The following is a 27,940-nucleotide window of genomic DNA, read 5'->3' as shown; positions in this document are numbered from 1 at the left end:
TTCCCCGCTTGAACTCGCCGGGATCTTTTGCTTTTGTAGCGTGAGCGTAGCTGCATTGCATCTGCATCTGCGTAGGGCCTGGGGCGGCGGCATACATGGCGCGTTCAGTTCTTCCGATCACGGCCCCTCGCGGAGGTGCAGCGGCGTCATCGTCTTCCCCGGTGGATCAGTGGACGAAGCGGTTGCAGGAGGCCCAGAGGCTGGTGGACGAGGTCGCCGAGCGGGTCACCGAGAGGGAGTCCGTGCCGCCGTCGCTGCCGCGCGAGCTGCAGCGCCGGACCGCCGAGATCCGGCGCAAGGTCGCCATCCTCGGGACCAGGCTCGACATGCTCAAGGAGGACCTGTCTGATCTCCCCAAAAGGCAAAACATGTTAGTATAGAAAAGAGTAATCTCCCTCTTGTTTAATTTGATTGATTGAAAAAAAGAAGACATTTTTTTTCATATTTCAAAAAACAGAAGAAACTATAACATGATGGCTCTCGTGCATTGCAGAAGCTTGAAACAGTTGGGGAAGCTCGCCGAGAAGCTCTCCGGTGTGAGTTCCAAGGCACAGGAGGTTGGCGGCCAGTTCACTATGAAGTACTCCTCGGACAGGTGAATTACTCTCCTAGTACATGTATATAAGAGTATCCGAGTATATAGTATCCATCATGCATAATATTAATTTGCAGTCTGATAATCTCGAGCAAATTCTTCCTTGCCCTGAATATTCAGGAACGATTTGTGCGAGAAGAGCGCAAAGATAGATGTAAGCAGCATTGCCAACATGGACAACCATGAGATGGTCAAATTGCAGAGGAAGGTCATCAAAGGTAAGCCTCTGCATGCCATCCCATTCAGTGACTGAAAATACTTGTACATGTGATATATGTATGGTAAATACATGGTGCAGAGCAAGATGCTGAACTGGAGATCCTGGAGGAGACTGTTACCAGCACGAAGCACATTGCGCTCGCGATCAATGGGGAGTTGGACCTGCAAACTAAGCTCATTGTAAGTGTCACTTGAGTCTGTCCTGCTGCCAGCCGTGGTCCCTGAAACAGAGCTGCAGCTAGCTTCTGCTTTCAGAGTGAGTACCTGGTTCTGAATCACTTTCACTTGAACGTTGCAGGAGAACTTGGACGAGAAGGTTGAAGACACAAGCAACCGTCTGCAGGTACATGTCTCATCGATCTCCCTAACAATTTTTCACCATTACATAGCCAAAATTAAGCTTCTAAGCAGCTTCCTCCAAGCTTCAGATGAGCTAACATGTTCGTTCTTGTCTGTGTACCTGCAGCGTGCGCTGAAGAGGCTGAAAGCACTCAACACGCGCATGAGGAAAAGCAGTTCTTGTTGGGGCATCGTGTTGTCGGTCGTTGCCGTTGTAATCTGTGTTGCCATAGTCTGGGCTCTGATAACGATCTAATACAACTACCAAAAGGCCGGCCTTGCTAAGTTTCTGTAAGCATGGATTTTAAGAACTACAATGACATTTACCGACTGGCATATGCTTGTGTCTACTTATGTATATTCCAGTATAAAATATTAGCACTCGTACACGTTCAGAATTTGAATCCAGAAAGCCAGGTTTCATTAAAAATAAAAAGCCAACTGATCGAGTGTCTTAGTTCTCAAACTGTGAAATAAAATCGAGTTTGTATTGTACGTGTGCTTCTGCTTGCTCGTGAACATTGCGATACCAAATACCAAAAACTGGACCTGTGGAGGTATAACCGGCTCGAGCATTGCATTAAGAAGAAGAAGACCTTCTCACGCGGGTCTAGAAAACCCTCGAACCCTTGGTCCACCCATACACAGCGGTACCGTAGTCCTGTGAGAACGGGGCCGTTCCTTAGACCTATGTTTTGACGTGGGACAGACGAGATGAATGCTTTTACATGGGACAGACGAGATGATTTTTTTTAACCCCAGTCTGAAATTCACTCACACAGGGAGTCGAACTCAGGACCTAACAAGTACAGCTGAGACGCTCTAACCGGTTGAATTAGAGGCCCTTTGCCGATACCAAATACCAATGCATGTGTTGTTTGGCAGCACCGGAACAGCAAATGCAAGAAGGGACATGCAAGTTCACACAGGTTCTCGAACCTGTCCTAGTAGTATAGAAAAATGAAAAAGAAGACGAGGGCCGGGCGGTGCCTGCGGCGCACTTTTAATTTGTCATGTGCGGAGCACAATCGGGCGCCATCACCTGCCTGCCTACCTAAATAGTCTTTTGAACATTATTAATGATCACGAACTGGGCTGCCAAAATGCTGCATGATTGATTAGCGGCATGAGACGGAGCCTTTCCTCGAGGCTGTGCTATAAATAACGCTATTTTTCGTCCGTAAACCGTGACCGAAAAGACGCAAAAGCTTTGCGATTTGGCAACGAAAGTAGATCCAACTTTGCAACCTCGTAGAACCTGATCCGGCCAGGGCATGCACACGATAACAAAGGGCCTTCTTTTCCTCTAAAAAAAGAAGAAGATGAGCCTGATCCGATCCCTACACAGTACAGCCTGATTCCAAGCACAAGATGCCGTTTTTTGGCCCTGTAAAATTGGCTGGAAATTCTGCCCGGGTTTCATTTTCAGCACGCAACGCTGCCAAGGGCCAAGTGCCAAGCCTGAACTGAAGCGAAATCGTCTGAGTTGTGGCACCTGTTTCGTCTTCCTGGAATTGGGGTCAAAGCAAAACCGACAGCAGCAGTCCATGATCTACTGACTGATTGGCTATTGATGGCAATGGCATGGACCTGCCTGCATGTGCAGCCACCGCTCACCGCGCCGGAGTACGAAGACAGGCAGGCAGGCAGAGGCATGGACCCGAATGAACTAGCAATTGGCAACCCGTTACATTAAGAACTACAGCGCTGTAAGTAACTCTGTAATACTCCCTAAGACGGTAAAATAAAAGGTGCTGTAACAAGAACAGAAAAGGAATGTTCCATCGCCCTGTTCGTTTGGGCTTGTTTGGCTTATAAGCCATGGCTCAAAGTACGGTTGGCTGGTTTGATGTGAGAGAAAAATACTGTTCGTTGGCTTGGCTGATAATTCCAGCTCCCTTTTCTACTTCCACAGTGGGAACAGTGAGCCACCAGTGAGCCTTTCAGCATCCATTCAGAGACTAGGAGTACCTTTCTTCAGTAACTCAACTTTACCAAGAAACTGCATGGACCAGACGGGCTCTGCACTGCATGCTTTCCTTTCGGTAAAGCTTCTGCACTGACGGATCTAAAGAGTGGCGCCTGGCTCGGCTGAAGAAAAGCTCTATCTGCCTCCTTAACGTGGAAGGCACTCGGATCTGGGGCTTCTTTTCTCGGAAGCCAGAATCTATTCTGGCCTGAGTTGCCCTGCCTGCTCCTAACTAACCACACTTGTAGGTGTACTCCTAAACTTGTCTGTTGTTAAACACTACTACTAAATATACTACTCATACCAAGCATATGTACAAATACTAGCAGAAAAAAGGTTTTCATCATGCGTCTGAAGAAAGGCTTTTTCAATGAATAATGTAATGTAGCGTAGGCGGCAGGAGTCAAATCCGTCCACGAAGCAATCCAATCCATGGGATCAATTGATCAATCATGCAGTGCATGTTCGGGGTGGCCGTGGATTCAGCACACACGCCGCGTGGGGGCAGTTGGCATGATTGCGCGTTTCCCGCCTGTTGCTTACGGATCGGGACGACGGAACTCAGAATCATCAAGAGATGATACTACCTCATAAGCACTGCACTGACATTGATTACCGAAGCAACCCGACATCTGTGCGTATTTGTATATGTACTATTCTATACAAGTATGTATATGATATATCAATATATAAACTGATGAGTTCGTCCGCATGCGTTTAGCACACGGGAGGGAGGTGGCAATGATGGAACTACAAAATTGATGGAGTGAAATCGTGCATATGTACTTGTTATGTACATCAGGAGGTAGTTGCTCGTGCTGCCAGCCGAATCAGCAGCACAGTAATTTCATTTGACAGGAGATATATACAGCCTGTTCGGGAGGCCGTATCGTATCGTGGATTATTTATTGCTGGCTAGTTTGGTGTGAGAGAAAAACACTGTTCCCGGCTGGAAATTTACGATCGTTTACGAGCAAGCGAACAGGCTGATACATCATCCAGCATCTCTTGTGCTGCTGTGGATGTTCTAGCATGTACCACCTGACCTGGCCAACTCTCACTCTCAGCATGCATGGGAAGAAAGCTCCATGGAGTAGTGCATATATATAACTGAAAGAAAGAAATAAAGAAAGAAAAACACAGTATCATCACGGTTCCCAGCTCAGCTTAGCATACAATCCTTCCCTTTGTACCTACCGAACCGAAGGGCCCTCTGTCAACTCCCACCGTGACACTGTCCATGGGGCCCCTCTCCAAGCAACAAGATGGACGCTTTCCATGCATCAATGCAGCAGATCAAAACCAAAAGGCCTGAATCATTTTTACAGATCCCATGCATGCATCGTTTTCTTCAGCATCAGCACCTGCCTTTTCTTTTCTTTTCTTTTCTTTTATTATCCCCTCACTGCCTCACAAATCTCAATCAATCATGCTCTAGACCACAACCGCAAGGGCCCGTTTCTCACTCTCTCTCCTCCACTAAGCGCTAGCAATGACCCTCCCTCAGGGCCCCCCCCTCCCACATGGGATGGCCACCCCCAGTCTGCCAGTTGCCCTATAAAACCGCCTGGACCGGAATGCAGTCCCACCGCGTAACTGTGACCGGAGGAGGAGGAGGAAGAAGAAGAAAGAAGAAGCATCATCAGCGGTAGCGATCGAGACGGGAGGGGGGGAGCGAAAAAGGTGGCCTTTTTGCAGCCGCCGGCCGGACAAGCTAGCTCAACCATCCGTCCAGGTCGGGCGGCAGGGGATTGGAGGATGGGGGGACGCAGAGGCAGAGGAGGAGAAGCGGCGGCCCTGGTGTGGGCTGTGGTGGTGTTGATGGCGGCGGCCGGGTCGCGGGCGCAGCTGCTGGTGGGGTTCTACGACACGCTGTGCCCGGCGGCGGAGATCATCGTGCAGGATGAGGTCAGCAAGGCGGCGTCCGGGAACCCCGGCATCGCCGCCGGCCTCCTCCGCCTCCACTTCCACGACTGCTTCGTCAGGGTCAGTGCACGCACTCCCTCGCTCTTCCGTTATTGATGAATGACAGCACGGCATGCCGTACAGCTGCTTCGATTCACCTACTACCAGTCTACCATGACATGAGCACTCTGCTGCCTTGCGTACAAGAGGAGGAGACAAGCTTCGAGTGATCCAATGCAACGTGGTGTCACTATGGGGACGGGTGCCTCGCTGGCATTGCATAGTTGCATGTGGAGCTTGCCTGCCTGCCTCTCCTTCCTTCTGTTCATTCATTCATTCCCCTCCACGCACACATATTCTTTTCCTCTCCTGGCCTTGTTTTACAGCGATGCGATGAAACTATTCATCTGTTACATGAGTCACGTGCAAGCAGTAGAAGCAACACGAGCATCGATCAGTTTATTTCGTTTTACTGACTGATAGCGAGCTGTTGTACTGACGACGGCGACGCATGCAAGCAGGGGTGCGACGCGTCGGTGCTGCTGGACTCGACGGCGGGCAACCAGGCGGAGAAGGACGCGGCGCCGAACGCGAGCCTTCGCGGCTTCGAGGTGATCGACAGCGCCAAGACGCGGCTGGAGCAGGCCTGCTTCGGCGTCGTCTCCTGCGCCGACATCCTCGCCTTCGCCGCCCGCGACGCCCTCGCGCTGGTACGCACTCTCACTCTCAGCCTCTCACTCCACCTACCATAGCAGCTGCTCATCCACTAGCTCCTCCTCCGGTTCACTTCAGTCAGCAGTGGAGTAATAACAAACACAAAATGACTCCCATCCCAAGATAGAACGCAGAGCTCGATATCGGTCTAGGATCACGCGCGCGACGCAGTGGAAGTGAAGAGGCATGGCCGATTCGTCGGTGCATTGCCTTTCTGGAGGCTTCCTTTTTTTTCTTCCTTTCTTTCTTTTTCTTTCATATAAGGATGGGAGATCGATGGTTGCCAGGACAGCAGCTTTGGAATGGAAGCATAAAAATGGGGACTTTTTTGCTTGGTCCAGCGATCGCAAGGCCAGCCAGCCTTTCGCGGAAAGCAAGCCCTGGCTGGCTGGTTGATTGGTGACTCCACCGAATGATGCCCTGCACTGCACGTACGTACACGTACGCGGCGGCCGGGCATCAGGTGCGGCCTGCCTGCCTCCGAAGCAAGCGCAAGCACGGCCGGCACGGTGGCCGTGCAGTGCAGCGCAGCTGGCAACCGGCAGAGTGATGCTCCAGCAGAGAGGGGAGAGGACTCGAGGAGAGCCGTCCTTTTCTTTAGGTGCACGTCTCGGTTTTGTTTGGTTCGGTTCGTTACCGTGCGCCACGGGCATACCGGTGGGTCGGCGGTGTCCGTAGCAGCAGCAAGGGCACATGGTTGTGTCGTGTCGCCCTCTAAGGCTCGGGGCGTGTTAGGGTCCGGTCGCTCGTACCCTAACTCAGGGCCGATGATTTTTTTCCGCCGCTCCAGCTGGTTCCCGTCCGCGCGCCGATAATTCCCGCGTCATTTCCGTCCGCGCCACGTCGAGGCTACCAGAGAGCGCGCGCTCCAGACTTCTTTATTTGCACTGGCTAGATCACATGATAGCACCGTTACCACAAAAAAATAATAATTTATTGAAAACTGCTCCTTCACATGCATGCATGCCAAACACGCTAAAAATATGCCTACATAAGCATCTGCACAAGTTTTAAGAAGTCAAAACTGTTAAACTAAACATCCAAATTAAATTCTGATTACACCATCATGTTCCTTGCAACAAATCCTTCAAAATAAAATCTCACATAGATATACTTAGATAAAAGTTTATGACGGACATTTATCTTGTGAAGATAGAACATTTTTTTATTGAGTAGAAGCAACGTTCTAAGTTCAGAAAAAGAAAAACAATGTTCCACCTTCATAACAAAATTGTTCTCGATTTACGAGAACAATGTTCTAGTTATAGGTTCATTGAATTGGTGTTATAATAACCACAAAAATAAAAATAATAACAAAAACTATAAGTATATAGAAACAATAACAATAAATAAATAAATAAATACCATAATATAAATAAAAATAATAAAATTTAGAGCAAAGCAAAATTGAAGCAAAATAAAACATCACATTATACTATGTGAACATTATAAAAGATATCATAGAACATCACTATGTGAACATCACACATATATAACATGGACATCACAAACAAAAAATAGAAAAACGTATACTAGGTGTGCATCACAAAACACTACAAAGAACATCATATGTATGCTACATGAAACATCATGAAATACGTCATAGAACATCAAATGTATACTATGTGAACATTACAAACATATCATAAAACATCGTATGTATACATCACATAATACGTCATAACACATCATATGTATAATACGTGCACATTGCAGAATACATCATACAACATCGTATATATACTACGTGAACACAAAATGTATCTCATATAATATAAATAATAAATAATAAATAATAAAAATAAAATAAAATATTAAAGTAATTAATTAGAGTAAATAACTAAGTAAAAAATTTCACATAGAAATATGAATAACAAATGAAAATATATTGAAAATAAAATCAATGAATATCTTAAATAAGAAAGGGAAAAAGAAAATAAAAAAATATATGATATATGTGTCCTGTGTAACACATGAAATGAAAAAACTTTAAATAAAAAACAAAAATAGTTCATATAGTATTTATAAAAACAGTAGAAAAAAGAAAAAAAGAAAAGAAAAAATAAATAGAAATAGAAATAGAAAAAATAAAAACAAAAAGATTAAGAAAATGAGAAGAAGAAAAAACTACACGAGAAAGAAAAAGAAAAAGAAATACTCTATAAGGAAGGAAAGAGAAAAAAAAGATAAACATACCAACCTATGGGTGAACACAGGAAAAACAAAAATGGAATCAAAAGAAAAAAAATAGAGTAAAAGAAAAAAGAAAAAAATAAAATAAAGATAAAAAAGGCAACGTAAGAAAACAAAAAAGAAATATAAGAAAAAAAGAAAAAAGAAACGTACCTGGGTTCCAGACACATGCACTGCTTGCTCCGCATATTGTTGTTATTGGACCTAGAGAAAAAGTCAAAGAAGCAGCCCAACTGCAGGTGCGGTGCTCGCTCCAACGGGAGTGTGGGAATTGGTGCTCGGCGGATGCGAGCGTGGGAACTGTACTCGGCGGACGGCTGCCAGTCTAAACATTCAGACGGGAAGAATTCTACCAAGGTTCAGCGTAGGAGATGGAGAGAGAGTTGTAGAAAGGAGCCCTGAGGCTGAGTCCCTTTTCCTTAGAGCAACTCCAGTGATGGCCGTCAAAACAAGGCCCCTACTTTTATTTGAGGGCTTTCTCTACTTTTGAGGGCCATGTTTGTTTTGATGCACTCCAGTAGTGGTCCTCAAAATATGGGGACATGTAGGCCATGATTTTCATGGCTGGAGCTTGTGTGTCCCCTTTGCATGTCTCGATCCGTGTCTCCGCCTGCATGGATGACATCCGTGTGCTTCTCTTCAAAGGTGGGCCCCCCTTTTTATCTCTGTCCGCACCGCACGCCTCGAGAACACGGAGCCATGGTCAGCCCCTCGCCCCCTCGGTCGTCCCTAATCACATGTGCAAGAGGACAATGAATGACGAGCTCGCCCTTGGCGGTGGCGATGCCCATGGTGGGGCACGTGTAGGGTGGGAGATGGAAGCGCTGCTAGTTGAGCTCGAAGCCTCAAAGGCACACGACGGCTTCTTCGTCGTTGTCGCCACCGGGGAAGAGGTGCCGGACGACGACCTACGTGAACCCCATGTGGATCCTTCTAGCGGCGTGCACGTGGCCGCCGCAGCCGCGGGAGAACCCATTGACAGCGATGGCAGCAAACTACAAGGTGGCCACGTCCTCCTCGTACAAACAAACAGATCAAGTAGTGCGGGGAGGGAGACGGACCTCACGCCGAGAGGGATGTGCCACGAGCGGTGGGGAGGAGTGGCCTTGGGTCTTCTTCTCCAGGCGTAGACGAGGAGTGGGGAGTCGCACCGGTGACAGATGAGGATAACGTAGCGAGCAAGCAGCCACATAGGCTGCCGTAGGTGGACGAGTAGCCATGCGGGTAGCGAGCAGGTAGTCGCACTGTGCCACGGGCGTCGGGGAGGAGTGGCCTAGGGGCCTCTTCTCCGGCCACGGGTGAGGGGCGGGTATAGATGGCCATGCAGCTCGTGGCACGACGGCCCCACACGAAGCCAACATTTTTGGCCCGACACAAGCATGACCCGCCCTGGTGGCGAGCAGGGCATGGGCTGGCCTGACCTCGAGTAGCAGGCCGTGCCTGGGCCGCTGTTCAGGCATGACGGGTGGCACGACATGGCCCGCTGAAATACATTTGGCCCAACAAGGCCCGCTACTCAATCAAAAATTATCCATATCCTTTTAATCCTATCCTTACCACCGTGTCTGTCCGACTCGTACTTGCTATTTGTGTCACGCCGCTTTCCCTTTCCTCCTCGCGACTCTTCAGCCCACGCCGCTTCTTCCCCGCTGGGTCCGGCTCATGACACCGCATGGCGCCACCTCCTTGCTCATAGCGCCACCGTCGAGCGCGAACGCCGACGCCCCCTCCCTCTACTCAAGCGATGCCACTGGGAACCATCCTCAGTTCGCCACGAGAATGAGCACGTCATCTCCGAGCTCCACCCCTTCCTCTCCTTCCATCTCTCTCTGGCTGCGCACGCTTGGTCGTGGGCTCCGGGCTGGCCTGGCACGCTGGACTGGTCGTGCTTCTCGGGCTAGCCCGGCCCGAAAAATAGCCTAGTAGGTCGTGCCTAGGCCAGAGGTCAGGCACGACTGCCTGCCTCGGCATGGCCAAGGAGGCACGACGAGTCGTGCCGGCCCGACTCCCATCGGGTCATGCCTGGCACGGGCTCATGCCGGGCCAGGCCAGGCTGGCCCATTGGACATCTATAGGGGTGGGGAGCCGTGCCGTAGGCGGACGAGCAGTCGTGCGGGCGGCTGCTGCTAGCGAGCGCGAGCATGGAGGAGGTACATCGACGATGGTGACCATGGAAACTTCTTCGGTGATGAGCTCCGGCCACGAGGGGCTTCTTCTCCGTCGGGTATAGAGGAAGGGCGTCGGGGTGCAGCCAATGCGTGACAACAACCGTAGAAACAGCAGAGTAGAGGCCCCCCTCCAGAGCCCCCAGAATTAGATCCAGAGGGGGGGCTATGAGGGCTAAATATGGCCAACGGGCCGGCCCAGTCTAGCACGGCACGGGCCCGTGCTAGGCATGGTCCGATAGGGCACGTCACGGAAGGGCCCATCAGGCCACCGAGCCGTGCTGCACCAGTCCATCGTGCCTGGCCGACAGCTCAGGCACGGCCTAGTCGGGGCAATTTCCATGCCGGGCCGGCTCCATGAGGCCCACCAAATGCGATAGAGAGGAGGGGGAGGCGAGGAGTGAAGGTGGCGGCGGCCGCCGGCGAGCTCCCCCTTGGGTCGCTTGATGCTGGATCCGGCGAAGTAGCTAGCGGAGGAGGCGAGTCTGCCGAAGTAGCGGTCAGATCGAAGGTGTAGAAGGCTGGATTGAGGCTGCTCTGCTTGAAGCCGCTACAGGGGGACATGGAGGAGGTGGCCAGACATGCGGGGGGTCATGGAGGAGGCGGGCGTTGCCGTGCTCGACGCCGGTGCTGCTATCGCACTGGACTTCAGCGTGGTAGAGGGATGGGGAGGAGCCGAGGAGGAGCGGGGTTGGCGCCATGGAGGGGATGGAGGCTGCTCCGCTCGAAGTCGTGCGGGCGGCGTGGAGGAGGCAGCCACAGCCAGACGCGCGGGGGGCCGTGGAGGCGGCGGCCGCTACCGCACTCGACGCCGTCGCGTGGTGGAGGTGGACCTGTGGAGGCGGCGACATGGGGATGGGGGAGGTGGAGTGGAGTGGAGGTGGAGGCGACAGTGTGGCCGGGGATGGGGGAGGCCGGATGGAGGGATTGTGGAAGCGGAGTGGAGTGGAGGTGGAGGTGGTGCGCCGGGTGGCCGCGCTGGCTTCCTCATGGCTGCGCAAGTCGAGGAGAGGGGAGAGCAGACCCGCGAGAGAAGGGAAGGGATGCGGGAGGCGGCAGCGCGACAAGCGAGGACCCGAGGTGCGCGACTACTCGAGTGAGAAGGGGAAGGCAACGGTGGCTGCGGCGGCTGATAGGGAGTTGGAGTTAGGGTTTGGAATTAGAGCAGCTATATATGTTATGACTAGCGGGCCTCTATCAGGCCTAAAGCTTTTAGCGGGTCGTGCCGTGCCGGCTCACGTGCCTGGGGTAAGGCCCAGGCACGGCCTGCTCCTCCGGGCCGTGCCAGCCTAGGCCCGCTCGTCGCCGAGCTGGCCCGGGCTTGGACAGGGCCAAAAAAACGGGCCTTGGGCCGGGCCGACGGGCTCAGGCTGCATGGCCATATATAGTGAGGGCCTCCTCAAACTTGAGAGCCATAGTAGGAGCCCTGCTGGAGTGATTTTTTTTTTCTTAGCCCTCAAAATTAGGATGAGAGCTCAAGTAGGGCCTGAGAAGCTCTTAAAACTTTCTTCTGGAGCTGAAGATGGGCATTAGAAACCGAGGAAGTACTTTGTACAGTTCAGCAATAGGAATAGTACTCCCTTTGCCTTGGGCTGGGGGCATTTTAGCACTGCAAACCAGAAGAATGCCCGTGTGCCGGGCCATCACCGATGGATCATTTTCAGCATTAAACATGCTGGTCGAGCCTGAGCTGCTGCATCCCCGTTTTATTTGGACCAGCGGTTTCTTGTGCACGCCCAGGTAGTCACCAGCTGGTGAGACGAGTGAGGTCGGTGTCACACAGTCACTAATGGTCGTTGCAGCTAGCCTGGGAGCGTAGCGTAGGAAACAGAACATTCCATTTCGCAGCTGCAAAACAGAGCACGACGCTAACCTCTCCGTCCACACGACACAGAGCCGTCGAGCCGTCGAGCCAGCCACCATCACAATCCGGCGGCGGTTTGACGTCCATGTCTCGTGACCGGCCAGCGAGGCCCGGGAGCGGCAAGGGCGAAAGCTACGAGGCGGCCGGCCTTGGGAACGCGGCGTGGGCACGTCAGGACACGTTCGTGGGCGCATGGTTTTACGTGGATCCGACGCGCACCCCATGTGCCCTCCCCGGTCCCGGCACGTTCACATGGCCTATCCCATATTCCCCATCCCACTCTGCCGTCGCAGTCTCGCCGCGCCCGGAGGTTCCTGTGCGCGACGACCGGACGTTCCGGCCTTCCGGGTCCGCATGCACGTGCCACCTCAGCAGTGCGCCGCGTCTCGTTCGCTGGTTGGCGTGGCGGTTACTGACAGAAAGCTCCGGTTTTGATTTGTCTGATCCTGATGCAGGTCGGGGGCAACGCGTACCAGGTGCCGGCGGGGAGGAGGGACGGCAACGTCTCGTCGGCGCAGGAGGCGGGCGCGAACCTGCCGCCGCCGACGGCGAGCGTGAGCCGGCTGAACCAGGTGTTCGGCGCCAAGGGGCTGAGCCAGTCGGACATGGTGGCGCTGTCAGGCGCGCACACGGTTGGCGCCGCGCGCTGCAGCTCCTTCGACGCCCGGCTCTACTCGTACGGGCCCAGCGGCGCCGGGCAGGACCCGTCCATGGACCCCGCGTACCTGGCGGCGCTCACGCAGCAGTGCCCGCAGGCCCAGGGGAGCGACCCGGCGGTGCCCATGGACCCCGTCACGCCCACCACCTTCGACACCAACTACTACGCCAACCTGGTGGCCAAGCGCGGCCTGCTCGCCTCCGACCAGGCGCTGCTCGCCGACCCGACCACCGCCGCGCAGGTGGTCGGCTACACCAACAGCCCCGCCACGTTCCAGACCGACTTCGTCGCCGCCATGCTCAAGATGGGCGCCATCGAGGTGCTCACCGGCACCGCCGGCACCATCCGGACCAACTGCAGGGTGGCCAGCTAGCTGATCGATCCATCTACCGGCCGGATTGCTGGCTGGGTGTGATTAAAATCATACGACGACGAACTGTACGTACGGCGTAGAGTGGTGTGGTCCGATGATTCAGATTGTACGTGTCCATCGATCGAGCTGTAGTCGTGTACGTAGTACAGTACGTGCTAGCTACGGATAAAAAATTCCCAAGCCCAAGGCACCGTCAATTCGTAATTCGTTCATTCTCATGATCATCAAAATCAAAAGGAAAAAAAAAAAATCCCAAGCCGCAAATCTGCATGAATCCAACAAACGAACACTCTGGGCTATGCTTGTTCATGTCGGGGCTCTTTGGGCCTCAAGTTGCGCCAGCAGTCAACAAGCCCAGCGGGCTACTCCACACGCTCGCTTAACTGGGCTGTCTACAACTACAAGGCCCCGTGCGAACCAGGCCTTGTGCTTCCCTCCATGAGTTATCTGAGCCTGGGCTGCTCGGTGAGTCTGGGCCTTGAACGCGTTCCAGTACCGTAGCATCGTTTTTCCTCCAAAAATTGCAGATGCGCATGCATTGATGCAAGCTCACTCACTCGTCTCTGCTGCGACGCAAGCATGCAGCATCCATGGAGTCCCCGGGCGCAGAAGATCAGCGGCACCAGCAGAGAGCACGGACTCTTGCTGCATCCTACACCCACCCGCCCGCCCATGAGGGCGTGGCCCACTGATGCATGCAGCACGCTTCGTGGAGAAAAGGCTGACCTGCTGGTCCAGGCCAGGCCAGCGGCAGGCGCCCGGCTGGGCCGACCCCGCCGGCAGCCGGCCACTGTTCAGCGTGGAGTAGCACAGTGCCGGCTACAGCAGCAGATGTATGGTACCGCCACCGCACCGCCCCGCACACACGCAACGGCCACACGATGGAGCGGCAGCAGCCAGCAGATCTGCACGTCCGGTGGTGTCCGTACCGGCCGCCACCGCCAGCCAGCGGCCCAGCGCCAGCGCACGCGACACGCATATATGATTCGTCATGGCGTCGCATGCCATCGCCGGCAGCACGCCGCCACGACCGTGCGCAGCATGGCATGCATGCTGCCGCCGCGGCGCGGCAGGGAGCAGCCGTCAGCACTCAACCGTAGAACAGTGCAGTGTGCCAGTGCCTGCCTTCGATCGCATCGCGCGGGCGATCGGTGCGGTGGTGGTGGGGATTGATCGGCGGCCTGCATGCATACATACATGCAGATACAGTCCCCCTTGGCTTTTGGTTGCGGTTCAGACGTACCACTTCTTCCTGCATTACTATTTCAGAGAGTATCCACCACGGCACCGCTGTCTAATCTGCTACTGCATGTCGCCGGTGCTAGCTCTTGGACTAGAAATTCCGAAACTGAAAGTACCTGTCGATATGGATCGATGCATCGAGAGCGGCGAGTCATCAGCTAGCTAGGCTAGGGTAGGGTCCACCTCTTCAGCTCCGCGTACATACTACTGTACATCTGTATATTGCCTTCTACGACAAGTCACGATCCAGGCAGGAGAAGGGTCGCCATATATATATCCATATGATGAGCACGCACGGTGCTACCAATCCAATCATCCACCACACGCACGCACGCAGGAGGCCGCCGGGCCGGGACTCTATCTGATGTTCCGGGACGACCGGGTTTTGCTGCTTCCACGGAGACATCTCCCTGAAGATAGCAGATGCATGGACTCTAATGTGGCCTCAAGCTAACCCTGAAAGCTGCATGTGTGGAAGCTGTGCCGTGCGTGCAGGAAGGAACAACGACTACTCCGGTACTCCCCCATGGGCCATGTATTCCAACTCAGACCATCGGCGTATGTGCATTACATCCCTCTAGCCTGATCGAATTCTTCCAGATGCACTCAACTCCGTAGCGTCTTCATCGAGACGTACAGTCTTTTTGACCCGACCTAACCACAATTCACACGCATGCAGCTAGCAACGAATCCAGTGATGGTTAAATGCTTTTGCTTGTTCATGGGAATCATGCATCTGTGGACGGCGGCCGATGGAGCAGCTAGCTCTAGCTACTCTCTCCAGTGACGTGGGCGCACGCTTTTCATCGTCTTGTGCGTTTCAGCAGGAGACAAGGAGCAGCAGCAGCAGCAGCTTCTCACGAGTTCTGAAGATGGATGCACTCGTGAACAGTAAACTAACGAGGGGATAAGATTCCGCGTGTTCGTTCGCAAACGATGCCTTTTGGCTTTTGCAGCGTGTGTGGCGTGGCGGACGGGGACTAAAGTTCAGTACGTGTCGCATAGGATATTTAGATACTAATTAGAAAGATTAAACATGAGCCTAATCAAACTTAATAGATTTATCTCGTAAATTAGTCTCAATCTATGTAATTAGTTTTATAATTAGTTTACGTTTAATACTTTAAATTAGTGTCTAAACATCTGATGTGACAATGACTAAATTTTTTATGGGGAACAAACATATTGCCAGCAGCAGCGACACTCGCTCTGCTGCACTGCATGCTGCCACGGCAAATGATTCAATACCTATTTTTGGTCTTTTCCAACTAGAAGACCCAAAAGATAACCATTTCGGTAAATGGGTCTTCAGAAAAGAGGATACTTAGATTTGGGTTATACCTCTTCTGACACCCAAAATGAGTCTTCCATATAGATACTCTATTGGAGACTTATAGGTATTGTGTTGGAGACCCATTTTAGATTTGAGTTTCGTAATGGGTCTCTTGCTGGAGACAACCTCATGTATGTGTCGTGTATGCCATTATTTTTATGGGCGTGCAGCCATGCTCAAGTACTCTACATGCAGCAATGCCATGTACTCCTTCGAACCTGAAAGAAAGCGTCGCTACGATTTCGTGCTTGTCAAAATTTCTAAAGTTTAGCTGAGTTTATATAAAAAAGTAATATTTTGTATCTCTAGATAAGTTTCTTATGAAAATATATTCAAATATATATGTAATGATACTAATTATGTACCATATATATTAATATCGTCTTATATATATTTGGTAAAGTTAAAAATAATTAACTTTTGGTTAAAGAGAGAATGATATTCTTTATGGGACGGAGAAAGTACAAAAGCTAGCTTTGTTATGTTGCAAACAGCTAGGGCCAGTTTGTTAGGCTCCGACTCTTCTTGTGAAGTAGTAACTTCTTTGATGGAGCTAAAACTATTTTAAAAAAAATATTTGGTAAAAAACGGCTCCAGTGATAGATTAATAATAATTTATGTAAAATTTGTGAGTAAGAGCTGAGATAAGACACTTTTTCTGGCCCCAGCTCCTTAGCACAAAAACATCGCTAGCCGGCTCCTTGCAAAGAACCGCAAAAAACCGGAGCCGCAACCATGCTAAAGGTGCCTAAGTAGTACACTATACCAATACTACTTGGACGAATTTCAGCGGCGCGTTTTTTTAGGAAAAAATGCTATATTTTACACTACGTAAAAATGATTTTTAGCAACGGTTCGAATTTTTTTGTAGGGGCGGCTGATGATGGAGCCGCTCCTACAGTGACGTGCGCGGGTGCCCAGACACCAGCCGCCCCTACAAATGGAACAGCAGGGGCGGCTGGTGATACGAGCCGCCCCTATAAATAGGGTCTGATTTGTAGGGGCGGCTCAATCAGCAGCCGCCCTTAGAGTTACTATTTGTAGGGGCGGCTGGTGATTAAGCCACCCCAACAAATGCCCCCATATATATAGCTCCGATTTGTAGGGGCGGCTTAATCACCAGTCGCCCCTATAAATGACCCACATGTAAAACAGCTGTAGCATCCTTCTTCCTCCTCGGGTCACTCACTCCAACCCATGAAATAAAGGTGGGGAGGCCTTGGGCACCTCTCAAAAATTGCTCTACTAAGGGGGGAAAATTTTGATCTCAAATCCTTTGGTGGAGAGGCTGTAGAAGGTAAGAAAATGTTATTCCACACTTTTTTTGAAGTTTTAATGGTTGATTAGTGAGTAATTAAAGTTTTGTTTTTCTCTCTCTTCTATGGTGCTTGAGCTACTTATAAAGCAAATTAGACCCAAGTTTTAAATGTATTAGGATAAATTAGGGAGAGGAACAAGATCATACCCTTATTTAGTCCATGTTTCTTGATTTTAGTGAACAATTAGTTAGTTTTATACATGTTTCATGTGCATGTAGACCTAGATCTAGGGTTTGATTTTTTTATTAATTTTGTTTTTGTAAATTTATGTTTGATAAAATTGGACAATAGTTTGTATGAAAGATATTAGGTAAAGTATAATTGTTGCTAATTGTTGTCTTTGAAATTGTTTATTGTAATCAATAAATATGTATTTTAATTATTTATTGATAAATGGGCCATTAATTAATTTTTCTCTATCATGGTGTGTTTGTATGCTTCATGTAATTATATTAGATTTATATTCATATATATCTGAAGTATATACAATTATTCTCAAGTAATTATTAATTTGATTTATTTTTATATATATTTGAATAAGTAGTCCTTTAATGTTTGTTTTGTTGTTGTTGTAAAAGATAGAGTACAGGAACTCTTGGATGTATGGTTCGTTAAGGTTCAAGGTAGGTTTTCATGAAGACGTGGATAAATTTATTGAAGCCGCAAAGAAGCATGCAACGACATTAAAAGAGAATAAGGATACAATTATTTGCCCCTATAAAGATTGCAAGAACCGTATGGCATGGACAGATGTGACTATCATCAGATCACATTTGATTATGTGATGATTTGTTGAGGACTACATAGTGTGGATTCATCATGGTGAAACTGTTATTGTTAACGATGAGGATGAGGAGGAATATGATGACAAAACCATAGAATCCCTGTCCCAATATTCAGCAGAGCTTGATGCACGAATGGATTTCGAGTTTGGCAATGAACAAGGTGGTGATGCTGGTGGTTGGGATGGTAACGACGAAGGTGGTGCCAATAATGATGGTGGAGCATGTGTCAGGGATGAAGATGATTTGGAGGACATGATTCGAGTCCTTGGACCAGAGATTTTACTAAATAGCCCGAAAGGTCTAGAAAATTTGGAAAGTATGACAAAAGCATCGAATGAGACTATGTATGGTGTTGAAAAGGGTTGTCCGACATATTAGACATTGCTACGTTTTGTGCTTGAGCTACTCATCCTGAAGGCTAAGTATGGCTGGTCAGACTGTAGTTTCAATGATCTATTGCATCTCCAGTCATGGGTGCTGCCACAACCAAACTCAGTTTCCGCCAACACATACCAAGCGAAGAAGGTCATCGAGCGAAGAAGGTCATAAGTCCATTGATAATGGGGGTTGAAAAAATCTATGCATGCCCCAACCACTGTATACTTTTTCGTGGTGAAACGTTCAAGTCACTAGATAAATGTCCCTAGTGTGGGGCCAGCCGGTATAAGAACAATGACCTTTATGGTGGGGACGAAGCCTCTACGGGGAAAAAGAGTAATAAGAAAGGTACAAAAAAGGTGGTATAAGAATCTCAACCCCTAGAGGACACTCCATTAGGCAACGATGCAAAGCTGAGAAGAATTCCTGCCTTGGTAACATGGTACCTGCCAGTGACCGACTGTTTGAGATGTATCTTCCTAAACCCTAAAGAAGCCGCACTCATGACATGGTGGGATGATGAGCGTAAGGTGGATGATGATAAGATTGCACACCCGGCTGATTGTAGTCAGTGGCAAAGGTTTGATGAGAAGCACAAAGAATTCAGTGATGACCCAAGAAATATATGGTTTGGCTTAAGCACTGATGGAATGAATCTCTTCAATGAGAGGATGAGCGACCATAGCACATGGCCAGTGATCTTGACCATGTACAACATCCCAATATGGTTGTGTCAGAAGAGAAAGTACCTTCTTACTATTCTTATTTCTGGCCCTAAACAACCAGGCATTGATATAGACGTGTTCCTTGAGCCTTTGATGTAAGAAATGGAGAGGCTATGGAGACATGGGGAGCAGATGTATGATGCGTTCCGAAAGAAGGACTTCATATGTAGAATAATAATATTTGTTACTACCAATGATTACCCCGCGCTGTTTGCTTTGTCTAGATAGATCAAAGGGAAGACGGGATGCTTGGTTTGCTTGGATAGTACTACATAGGTGTACCTGGATGCATCCAAGAAGATAGTTTACCTAAGGAGCCGACGCTTCTTAAAGACAAGTCATAAGTACCGCAGCAAATTATTTTTTAGATTTTATGACAACGCCCCAGAGATTGAACCCCCTCTGGAGAGACGTCATAACGGAGAACACGTGTACAGAATGGTAAAAATCATACGCGTCGTCTATGGAAAGAAGAATCCGGATGGGACGAATAGAGATAGAAGCACACCTCCTATCAAAGACGTACCTTTCAAGAAATAATCGATCTTCTTTCAGTATCTGCCTTATTGGCCAGACTTAGAGGTCCCCCATGCCATTTATGCTATGCATGTGCAGAAGAATATCTTTGAGAGTCTCATTGCTACCTTAATGGACATAGGCAAGTCAAAGGATGGTCTGAAAGCACAGAAATACATGGTGCAGCTAAACATGATGCCACAGCTTCACCCCGTACCTGAGGCTAATGGAAAATACACTCTGCCCACGGCGTGCTTCAACCTAACACTAGACGAGAAGAGAGCTATATGATGCTGATAGTGTTTCTACTGGGTTTTCAACAAATGTGAAGAAGCTAGTGTCGATGAAGGACTTGTTAATAACACATTGCAAGGCTCACGATTGCCATATGATGCTGATAGTGTTTCTACCTATTGCAATCAGGGCTATAAAGCCAGAGTTCTTGAAAATGGTCATCACCCGCATGTGCTACTTCTTTTCGAAAATCTCACAGAAGACGATTGACAAGCAAGAGCTGAGTAACCTACATGAATTTGTGGTGGAGACACAAAACCAACTAGAGATGTGTTTACCTTCTGCTCCACATCTCATGATTCACATGGTTCATCAGATACATGCACTAGGTCCTTGCTACTTGCATGAAATAGGGTCCTACGAGCGGTTCATGTCGGTTCTAAGTTGATACGTGCATAATCGAGCATACCTAGAGGGCTCCATGATAGAGGGTTACAGTACTGAAGAAGTCATCGAGTGCTATCAAGAGTACCTAAAAATACAGAAAGGGATTGGTAAACCTGATTCTGGTCACAAGGGTAGGCTGGCTGGGAAGGGCACCAGTGGTAGAAAAGTCTTCATCGACCATGATTACAAAGAGGTGAGTTGGGCGCATTATAGTGTCTTGCAGAGTACACAACTGATGCAACCGTATATTGATGAACACTTGGCTATCATTATGGCAGAAAAATGGTCGTTCGAATGATTGGGTTATGAAACAACACAAGCAATGACTAACTACATGGTTGAAGGACCAAAACATACCGCTTGGAGAAACCATAGACTCTATTACCATCAGTAGGTTGACGGAGGGGCCATCGAGATAAGTGACATCTTGGAATGCTTATGACATCAATGGGTATACATACTATACCCACGCAAAGGATAGTAAATATGTGAACCAAAACAACGGCGTTTGAATAGAGACTCTCGGTGGATTGGGGCGAAAGATCCAATACTTTGGTATCATTAAAGAGATATGGGAACTTAACTATGGAAGGGATATAACGGTGGCCCTGTTTCGATGCCGCTGGATCAAACAACACCAACTGAACGAGATCGGATTGAGAGTCTTGGACCTCGAGAATCTAGGCTACCAAGATGACCCTTGGGTGCTCACTTCTCGTGTCGTACAAGTTTTCTATATGTCTACCCCACAAAGTAACCTCCCCTCGAAGAAGAAGACAAAGCACGTGGTTGCCTCTGGAAAACAACACATTATTGGAGTTGATGGCGTGGACGATGTTGAAGCTTACAATAACTACGATGAGATACCGTTATTCACATACTTTTCTAAGAAGATCAGTGTTGTGGAAAAGAACCTACCCAAAGACATATTGCCATGGAAACGAAAAGGTGTCAAGAGAAAAGTCGTTACAGCGGGCTAGCTAGTTGTTGAACATGGAGTGTTTGTGTAAGTGTGTGTTTGTAAGACTTTATTTATACATGCGTGTAAGGCTATATATTTATGTATGTGTGTAAGACTACATATTTTTGTATATGTGTGAGACTACATTTATGCATGTGTGTGAGACTACCCTTTGCAACATCCAGATGAATCTATTTGAACATCCACTTTATTACTACTAAAACTTTATGAAATCACTTAACACTTTATGAAATGAAGAAATAACCAAAATAAAAGTAGGAGGTCTTGACGAGTTATACAACTTTTATATTCATCACCTTTATAGCTGAAATCATTTAGTGTTTGAAAATTAGGTTTGAAGCTGTCATTCTCTAAAATTCAAAATTTGAATTATTCAAAATTAGTGACAAAGATAGATGACTAGACTAAAATGATAGAGCATGATTTTAGAAAATTTTAGGAAAAAAAAACCATCACATTTTGAGTTAGTATGAGGAAGAAAAACGAGTTACAAGTTTCAGCCACAGATTAAAATGAGAAATCACACTTGTTCATCATTGATCATCATGAACAATTGTGATTTTTCTTTTTAATCTCTGGGTAAAATTTGTAACTAGTCTTTCTCCCTCATACTAACTCCAAATGTGATGGTTTTTTTTCCTAAAATTTTCTAAAATCAGGCCCTATCAAGTTAGTGTGTTGATTTGGTCATCCTTTTCATTTGACAAAGTTTGAGCACTTTAAATTTTCAAATTTAAAAAAAATGACAAGTTCGAATGAGATTTTCAACCATTAAATGATTTCAGCTGAAAAAGGGATGAATACCAAAGTTGTATAACTCATCAAGATCTACAACTTTTGTTTTGATCATTTCTTAACGTATGGTATTTGTTATGCACTTAAACATACGCTATACTTCCTCTGATCCTTTTTTAGTGTGGAATTCCACACTAAAAAAGGATCAGAGGAAGTATAGCGTATGTTTAAGTGCATAACAAATGATATATTTTTTTAGAACTCAAATTGGCTTACAATTTAGAACGAAGGGAGTATATATATATATGTATGTTACATGATGCACCATGCATATATATCAAACAATTATGTCGTCTGTGATTCTGTGAACAGTATCACGAGCTTTTGTACAAGAATTTAATTTTGTCCTCCTAGTGCGCATTTTAGACATTTATACAAGAATCATTAATGGCGTGACTCGACGGCTTTTGTACTAGTAGGAGGGCAACGATTAGTTGCATTTAGCTGTCTAGCGATCTCCCCAACAAATTTAATTAGGCATTTCACAGTACGTTTTGTTGTACAAATTAAAAATGGAAGGGTAAATGGCAATTAAGGAACAGTATGCATTGTGATTAACGAGTAATGGCCATCATAATCCGCCTTTTAGTTGGCAGCTAGCAGCTGATATGCCAAATTCAACATGGTACTTGCACAAGTTGATTGTTCATTTTAGTCGGGTGCCAATGAATAGACCTGCTGCTTACACTAATCAGTTAAAGCAGGGTTGGGTACTATTGTGGTTGTGGTGTTGTCTTTTTTTTTTCTTTTTTATTTGAGATAATCTTGTAGGATTCTTTGTTTGTATTTTTCTTCTATATCAATACTCCCTCCGTTCACAATTCTCGATTTACGAGAAGTCAAATGATTTAAAGATCGATCAAAATTATATAAAAATATACTAATATTTATGATACAAAGTAAGTATCATTGAATTGCAGTATGGAAAATATTTTTACAGTAAACCTAGCTGAAGATATAAATATGTTAATAGTATTCACTATAAACTATATTAGAGTTAAACTAGTTTGACTTGCACGTAACCTATAGTTACATTCTTTCTTGGACGGAAGGAGTAGAAACAAACACTATCATTGTCGGTTAGTTAGAAAAAAGGGTGGAACACAACTACTACTCATGTAACTATTTTTCACATATACTATGTCTATTTTTTATTGTTGTTTATCCAACATGTAATTTTGTCACTGCTTGACTATAGAAAAAATTACTAATTGTATCTTATGAGTTGTCCTTTTAATTATAGTACCCAGTTATCTAAGATTGTTGTATGAAAATTCAAGCACTTAACACTACTACAAAAAGCATTTGTAGGGGCGGCTGATAACCCTTTGTAGGGTCGGTTTGGCCAGCCGCCCCTACCGAACCGTCTCTACAAATCATGCATTTGTAGAGGCGGTTTCCAGACCGCCTCTACAAATCGATTTGTAGGGACGGCTGGTACTACGAGCCGCCCCTACAAATTCACCCCTACAAATAGATTTGTAGGGGCGGCTCGTAGTACCAGCCGCCCCTACAAATCTATTTGTAGGGCGCGGCTGTAGTACCAGCCGCCCCTACAAATACCTGTTTGTAGGGGCAGTTCAATCTAGAACCGCCCCTACAGTACGTTTTCCCGTAAAAAAAATCAAATTTACAATTTAAAATCACGTTGCCGAACGCCCCGTGACCAACGTTTCGAACCGCGTTTGCGTTGTCGAACGCCCCGCGACCAACGTTCTGAACCGCGTTCGCGTTGTCGAACGCCCCGCGACAAACAGGTATTTGTAGGGGCGACTACAAGCACAAGAGAGTATAAACTACAATTACAAGTCCAATTCAGAAGAATATATACAATCCATCATTAAATATACAAATTCCACACATATTGTTATCAACGTCCTAGAGCTAGCCTTTCAGTCTCACGAAGGTGTTGGTACTGAGAATTTGTACCTAAGTCAGACTCTCGGTCATGGTAGGCGCCTTTGACGTGTACAATCTGGTCCAATATGAAGTTGCAAAGGTCGCCGACGAGCTCTAAGAGTTGGTCATCCTTGTATGGGTCTCTTTTCATTCATTTCTCTTCTCTACACTATAAGAGAACAAGTTTTGGTTTAGTATTTCATACCATGTATAAAGTTTTTATACTACGGGTGAAGAGGTTCAAACTTACCCTTAAGAAGTGTCTCCTGTAGGCACCGATGTTACTCATCATAGAACATATATAGTATCCACAATGTACACTCCCAGGCTTCTGCTTGGGGCACTGTGTTTTGCATATGAAAATGTTAAGTAATGCTTTTGACAGCCATGTAATCGAGTACTGAAGAAGTAAATTACACTTACCGCACATAGTGTTTTTATATCCAGCTTTTCCTTCCTTGCTGGATCATGCCTTCCTTGATGATTAGTGACATAGAACCTAAATGCCCTGTTCGAATTATTTTAGCAAATACAACTTGTTAGTATCCAAAAGTGAACGTTACAAGTATGTATACAAACATATAAGCTAATGAGGATTGTCGATATGTATACGTCTTGAGAATCGATATGAAGTCTTTGTATGTCACCGGATCCCTATCTATTCAATCAAAGACCCTTACCATGCTCCTCCTGACATCGACGGCTATACAAATCTAGTGGTTGCTGCATGGATTTAATCATAGAACTAGATAAACTCTTTTGCATCGAATAAAATATATCGAACAAAGCTTTAAGTATAGAGTTGAACTTACTCGAAGTTGTATGGTAGCCATATAGTAGAGTGTTGTTGGAGATTTTTGAAAGCCATGGCAACGTATGCTATACTTCCTCTGACCCTTTTTTATGTGATGATGTCCTGGTTTGTTAACACCATACGTGATGACATCCTCCAAACATTTTCAAATTTTTACCACCGCATATGCATGTGATATCATGACATCTCGCCAAGTTTCATGATTTTCGGGATTCGTTTGAATTTTATAGAATTAAATAACCACTCGCACGCAAGTTTGCGACGTTGCCCCGTGAGCACGTTGATCGAAATTTGGAGACAGTTCCTAGATTTAGCATAAAGTGACACTAACAAACAAGAATAACATTTTTGGAATGGATCAAAACTATTATTCGATGCACCTGCAGTTCAAACCTACATTTTCCGGAAAATTGCAAGAAAACGAAATAAAGTGAAGAAATATAGCAAACAACAATGAAATTGTGCCAAATTTGAACATGTTGTTCATGGTATAAATACAAATCTAAGAAAAAAAAGTTGGTGGCAAAAAACAAAAAAAAATTATTTTGCCGAGTGCCCAGGTTTGGCACTCGGCAAAGTGAATATTTTGCCGAGTGCTAGCCCTAGGCACTCGGCAAAGCCAGGACAGGATTTTTTTTTAATTTTTTATTTCACCGAGTGCCAGATCGGGGGCACTCGGCAAAATACTTTCTTTGCCGAGTGCCCCGAATCTGGCACTCGACAAAGAGGTTTGAAATATAAAAAAACAGACACACACACAACACGCACACACCACGCACACACCACACACGCACACCACACACACACGGCACACACGCGCGCTGCGCGCGCCCCGCCGCCGGGCCATAGCCGTGCGCCGCCGACCGGCACCCGGGACTACCGACTCCTCTCCGCGTGCGCAGCTCTCCCCCCGTGCCACACCCTGCCGTGCTCCTCCCGGCCTCATCCTCACCCCACCCCCTCCCCCGTCTGGCCCCACCCCACGCGGGCCTGCAGTAGGAACGAGGCGAGGTAGAGGAGAGGAAATAGGAAAGGAGTAAGAAGAATGGGGAGCGAGGGAAAAGACAGCATATCCCGTCCTCTCGGCGTTCATTCTTCACGCCGGATGCTGTCTTCTCCTTTTCTTTTTTCGCTCTGACGCCTTTGCTTCTCTCTAGTCTCTGCCGATAAAGAGAGAGAGAAGAAAGGTGCCGCCTCGGTTCGTCGACCCTCACGCTGTAGCGTATCGTCCCCATTGTTGTCGTCGGCCCTCGGTCTTCGCATTCTTGCTGGCAAGGTATGCCCTAATGTTAGTATTAGTTAGTAAGTAGTAGTGTTAGTAGTAGTAGTTAATTAGTAGTGTTAGTATTAGTTAGTAAGTCGTAGTGACAGCAGTAGTTGTAGTTGTTGTTCATAGTTTTAGTGTTAGTAGTAGTTATTGTTGTATGTATGTGGTTGATGGCCTTCGTGCCTATGTTTGGTATACATGTGGTTGTTGGCCTTCGTGCCAATGTTTTCTGTAGGTTTTGGGAACCTCTCCGTGCAGGGGAGGTGCTACCGAAATTTTCAATGGAGTCTAACCATTTGCCTTTTCTTTGCAGGACGAGGACCGTTGGGAGGCACTCGGCGACCCCGATCGTCTTCGTCGGCATTGCGGTTCTGCCTACACCACGTTGCCTCGCCACTGCAGTGACTCGCCATCGCCCCACTAGCCTGACCTCACCGACACCCTAGGTATAACCCATCTTCCATTCTTGTATCTCGTGTAACCCTAGTTAGGCGTCTCTCGTCCGAAAGAGATACGGTCGTTGGTATGCAGATCTTTGCATACCAAATTCCGTACCTATTTCGGATTGTCCACATTTTCTGGACAGCCCGCGGATGCGTAGATGGGTTGGTTTCCATGGCCCGCTCCTATTCGAGACAGAGTTTTGGCACCACCTCCTCGTTGTTCTCCTGATACACAATCTCCCCGCCAGGACATGTATCAGGAGAACAGCGGGGAGGTGCTGTCGAAATTCTGTCTTGGATAGGAGCGGACCATGGAAGCCAACCTCATCTACGCATCCTCAGGTGGGATTAGTACCTATCCTTCACCTATTAGATGTATAGTAGGAACACCTTGTGGATTTACCTACAGTTTTTATTACTCGCTTACATATGCATGTGCCAGAGGATGGATAACCATGAGTGGATGTACACGGGCCACGCAAGTATGACCCTAGAATGGATGACCAAGACCAATGCTTTCCTAGAGCATGCATTTGGCGAGGCTGCTAAAGGGTCAGCCCGGATGCCGTGTCCGTGCAGCAGATGTGGCAACAAGAAAAGAAAAATTAAGAGGCTCGTGGGGGAAGATCTTATCAAGTATGGATTCACGGCAAACTATACCCGCTGGATTCACCATGGTGAAGCCGATCGTATTAGAGAGGAGGTGGTGAGACAGCGTCTCGAGGATTATGATGGAGATGGCGGGGTAGCAGACTAGATGGATGACATTCAGCAGGCACGGTTCGGTGAAGGATTGGAGGAGAAGCCAGAGGAAAGCGCAAAGACGTTCTATGATATGCTGTCTTCAGCGCAGAAGCCCTTGCACGAAAAGACAACGGTATCATAGCTGGATGCAATTGGATGCATCATGGGGTTGAAGTCGCAGTTTAGCATGAGTCGGGACAAATTCGATGGTATGTTGGCAGTTTTTGGATCCCTGCTTTCGGAGGATCACATCCTGTTGAAGAACTTGTACGAGTCACAGAAACTTCTTCGTGCACTTAAGATGCCGTATGAGCAGATCCATGCTTGTCCGAATGGATGCGTCCTTTTTAGGAAAGATCACGAGGGAGCAACGCATTGTCCAAAGTGCAAATCCTCTAGGTACCTGGAGGTCGACACTAGTGATGGCAAGAAGGAACAATTGAGTATCCCTACGAAGGTCCTATGGTACCTTCCTTTCATACCGAGGATCCAACGGCTGTACATGACAGAGGAGTCCGTGAAACAGATGACATGGCACAAAAATGGCAAAAGGTACAATCCGGACAAGATGGTACACCCATCGGATGGCGACGCCTGGACCCATTTCGATGGCATACATCATGTTAAAGCTGAGGAGGCTCGCAATGTACGTGTAGCGTTGGCAACAGATGGGTTCAACCTGTATGGATTGTCCACGGCCCCATACACTTGTTGGCCCGTGTTCGTGATACCCCTGAATCTCCCCCCCGGTGTCATCTTTCAACCCAAGAACGTATTTTTGTCGCTAATAATTCCTGGACATCTGGGGAACAATATGGGTGTGTTCATGGAGCCTGTGTTTGATGATTTGATCGATGCTTGGGAAAAAGGGGTACTGACATACGACCGAGCTACAAAGAGAAACTTCATAATGCATGTGTGGTACCACTACTCCCTGCATGACTTCCTGGTGTATGGCCTATTCTGAGGGTGGTGTGTTCACGGGAAGTTCCCATGCCCAATATGCAAGGCAGGTGTGAGGTT

General features: G+C 47.6%; 2 protein-coding genes and 1 pseudogene across 2 annotated transcripts; all 3 read left to right on the top strand.

The window, feature by feature from the left end:
* Window positions 1-95: 95 nt before the first annotated feature.
* LOC136534797 (syntaxin-52-like) lies at window positions 96-1,474 on the top strand. The gene is made up of 6 exons (XM_066527163.1): window positions 96-370; window positions 494-595; window positions 716-813; window positions 894-994; window positions 1,113-1,157; window positions 1,281-1,474. Exons 1-6 carry the CDS (start codon window positions 96-98, stop codon window positions 1,407-1,409), a joined length of 750 nt encoding a protein of 249 aa, XP_066383260.1. The 3' UTR covers window positions 1,410-1,474.
* Window positions 1,475-4,701: 3,227 nt separating this feature from the next.
* Window positions 4,702-13,198, top strand: LOC136534793 (peroxidase 5-like). The gene is made up of 3 exons (XM_066527160.1): window positions 4,702-5,108; window positions 5,549-5,737; window positions 12,419-13,198. Exons 1-3 carry the CDS (start codon window positions 4,881-4,883, stop codon window positions 12,992-12,994), a joined length of 993 nt encoding a protein of 330 aa, XP_066383257.1. The 5' UTR covers window positions 4,702-4,880; the 3' UTR covers window positions 12,995-13,198.
* A 13,420-nt stretch (window positions 13,199-26,618) lies between these two features.
* On the top strand, window positions 26,619-27,332 carry LOC136534803 (uncharacterized; annotated as a pseudogene).
* The last annotated feature ends 608 nt before the right edge of the window (window positions 27,333-27,940 follow it).

Source organism: Miscanthus floridulus, unplaced genomic scaffold (assembly GCF_019320115.1).
Source record: "Miscanthus floridulus cultivar M001 unplaced genomic scaffold, ASM1932011v1 os_2306_1_2, whole genome shotgun sequence".
Lineage (NCBI taxonomy): Eukaryota > Viridiplantae > Streptophyta > Magnoliopsida > Poales > Poaceae > Miscanthus > Miscanthus floridulus.
The sequence above is the reverse complement of the archived record's forward strand: the minus strand, read 5'-3'. Positions and strand labels throughout refer to the sequence as shown.

Coding starts and splice junctions, on each gene's coding strand:
- LOC136534797 (XM_066527163.1), top strand. CDS start 96: ATGGCGCGTTCAGTTCTTCCGATCACGGCCCCTCGCGGAGGTGCAGCG. Junction 596..715: donor ATGAAGTACTCCTCGGACAG/GTGAATTACTCT, acceptor CTGAATATTCAG/GAACGATTTGTGCGAGAAGA. Junction 814..893: donor GCAGAGGAAGGTCATCAAAG/GTAAGCCTCTGC, acceptor TACATGGTGCAG/AGCAAGATGCTGAACTGGAG.
- LOC136534793 (XM_066527160.1), top strand. CDS start 4,881: ATGGGGGGACGCAGAGGCAGAGGAGGAGAAGCGGCGGCCCTGGTGTGG. Junction 5,109..5,548: donor TCCACGACTGCTTCGTCAGG/GTCAGTGCACGC, acceptor GCATGCAAGCAG/GGGTGCGACGCGTCGGTGCT. Junction 5,738..12,418: donor CCCGCGACGCCCTCGCGCTG/GTACGCACTCTC, acceptor ATCCTGATGCAG/GTCGGGGGCAACGCGTACCA.